Source organism: Neophocaena asiaeorientalis, unplaced genomic scaffold (assembly GCF_003031525.2).
Source record: "Neophocaena asiaeorientalis asiaeorientalis breed wild unplaced genomic scaffold, Neophocaena_asiaeorientalis_V1.1 scaffold40, whole genome shotgun sequence".
Lineage (NCBI taxonomy): Eukaryota > Metazoa > Chordata > Mammalia > Artiodactyla > Phocoenidae > Neophocaena > Neophocaena asiaeorientalis.
Window position 1 is genome coordinate 12,686,729 of NW_020185335.1, and position 2,405 is coordinate 12,689,133.

The 2,405-nt window shown below is 59.8% G+C and overlaps 1 protein-coding gene across 6 annotated transcripts in view; it reads left to right on the forward strand.

Moving 5' to 3' along the window:
- GSE1 (Gse1 coiled-coil protein) overlaps positions 1-2,405 on the forward strand; it is a 126,662-nt gene that overhangs the window by 100,032 nt on the left and 24,225 nt on the right. For all 6 annotated transcript variants that reach the window (XM_024735661.1, XM_024735659.1, XM_024735663.1 and 3 more), the window contains one exon: positions 66-265. In XM_024735661.1, coding sequence (XP_024591429.1) covers positions 66-265 — 200 coding nt within the window. The remainder of the gene's footprint in view (positions 1-65; positions 266-2,405) is intronic.

Below are 2,405 nucleotides of genomic sequence, written 5' to 3' on the forward strand. Positions count from 1 at the left end.
TGCCCCTGCCCGGCTGCTGGGGGCCGGGGGGCACCCGCTCAGGCTGCTGTGTCCTTCTCCCGCAGGGTCTTCACTGAGCAGTGAGTCGTCCCCCGTCTCCTCTCCGGCCACCAACCACAGCTCTCCAGCCAGCACGCCCAAGCGCGTGCCCATGGGCCCCATCATCGTCCCCCCCGGGGGCCACAGCGTCCCTAGCACGCCCCCCGTGGTGACCATCGCCCCCACCAAGACCGTCAATGGCGTGTGGAGGAGCGAGGGCCGGCAGGTGAGTGTGCGGGGCGGGGCGTTCAGATATATAGGCTTAGTTTTCAACCATACTGAGACTTATTTGGGGTTGAAATCCCCTGCCCCAGCTCACTCCCCTGAGCTTGTCTTTTTCTCTGCAAAATGGTGTAACTACGGCACCTACCCGGAGGGTCTGTGTGATTCAAGAAGATTCACGGGCGTTAGTGGTCTTGGGCTGCCAAAACGAGCCTCACAGAGTATCACAGACGGGGGCTTATTTAAGACAGATTTATTCTAGAGGCTGGTGGCCCAAGTTCCAGGTGTGGACAGGGTCAGTTTCTCCTGAGGCCTCTCTCCTCCCTGTGTAGGCGGCCGTCTTCTCCCTGTCTCTTCCTGTGCTCTTCTGTGTGTCTGTGTCCTGATCTCCTCTTCTTATAAGGATACCAGTCCTATTGGATCAGGGCCCATGCTAGTGACCTCGTGTTACCTTAATTACCTGTTCAAAGATCCTGTCTCCAAATACGGTCGCTTTCGGAGGTCCTGGGGGCTGGGACTCCAACATAGAAATCTTGGGGGGACAGAGTGCTTAAAATGGTATTTACACATCCTAAGCACTTGATAGACAATAGCTGTTAGGATTATTATCTATTCCACAAACAAGGAATCGAAATAGCGAAAATACCAGCATATATTTTCACAGATCAGATTTCCTATTTCTGTCTTAACTTTCGAAGTCCGCCTGCCCCAGGAGGCCCTTTCCTGCGCTTGCGGGGGTGGGGGTGGGTCCCTGGTATGACGTGGCCCTGCAGAAGGAGCTGGTGGCCTTGGGAGCTGCCCCCAGCCCCGGTGCTCCCAGCCTGGAGGGGCCCTTCCTAACTAAGAACACTGTCCCTGTGCTTCTCTCCTGGATTTTTCTGGTGTTCCCAGAGGGATAGCACCACTTGAAAATACTAATTCAACCACAGAGAAAGTGGAGGAGGAGGGGGGAGGGGGGAACTCTCCCCTCGCCCCCCTCGCAGCTCTCTGCCCTGCTGGGGCGGGTGGGGGGATGGGCCCCAGGACCCCAGCTGGACATCACTCAGGGTCTGTCTTTTCTCTGCCCTGGAGGTGGGGGAAGCCAGCCGCCGTCCACAGAGGGGGCCACCCTCAGGCAGGCCCTGACCACGGAGCCCAGTGGGGACCCCCTGAATTCCTGGAAATAGGCCAGGTGGCCGTAGCTCGACTCCCACATCAGAGGTGATAGACACTGCTGGGTCATCACCTGGCCAAGGCCCCCGTGCCCGCCTAGAAGCTGCTGCCTTGGCTTTGTCCCTCTACCCCGAGTGCAGTTTGGAGGCAGGAGAGCCAGGGCAGGGCCTGGTGAGCGGATCCTGGCCAGAGGGGTTTGGAGATGCCCAAGACGCCACAGTCCTGGTTTGAGGGAGGACGAGGGGTCTTCACCAGCATCTCCTGCCTCCAGAGGGGCCCGTTGCCACCTGGCGACCAGCCTCGACCTCGGGGCCCTAACCACCTGCGTCTCCCCTAACTCCCGGGGGCCCAGATGGTTTCCGATCCTGTTGCCACGTTCCTCGTTTGGCCCTGGCTGGTGACGGCCACCCACGGCCCAGATCCTCCCCTTTGGTCCTGTCCCCTGTGCCCAGCAGCTGCCCATCCAGACCCAGGAGCCTCCTAAACGACCCCCTCCTGGACACTCAGGTGCCTTGGCCTTGGGCCCCTTCCCCCCCAAGCTCAGCCCTCCTCGGGGTGGAGGGGGTCCTCACTGCCTCAGAAACACCAAGTAACCCCCAGAGGAAGGGCCGCGGTGGCTCTCTCCAGCCACTTACCAAGGCGGTGGTTAATGAAACACTAGTGCCACCAGGGAGGGTGGCGGGAAGGGAGCTGGATTAGTGGGTGATGTGCAGCTCGTCGGCTCCGGCACAAAGGCTCAGCAGAGAATTGAATCCTCCTGGGGAGGGGGAGACCAGGAAGAGCAGAGTAGTGAGGGGGGAGGGAGGCTTCCTGAAGTCCCGGCACGTGAGTCACGGGGGGCCCTCCCGCCCACCGGGGTCACCGGTATTTCCCAAGTAGCGGGAGCTGTGGAAGGACAGATGCAATGATAGTCTGTTTTAAAGCTAACAGGGCGTGTCTGCCCGGCTGCCTAGTGGAAACCTCTCTAATCACCAGAGAATGAAGGATTCTCC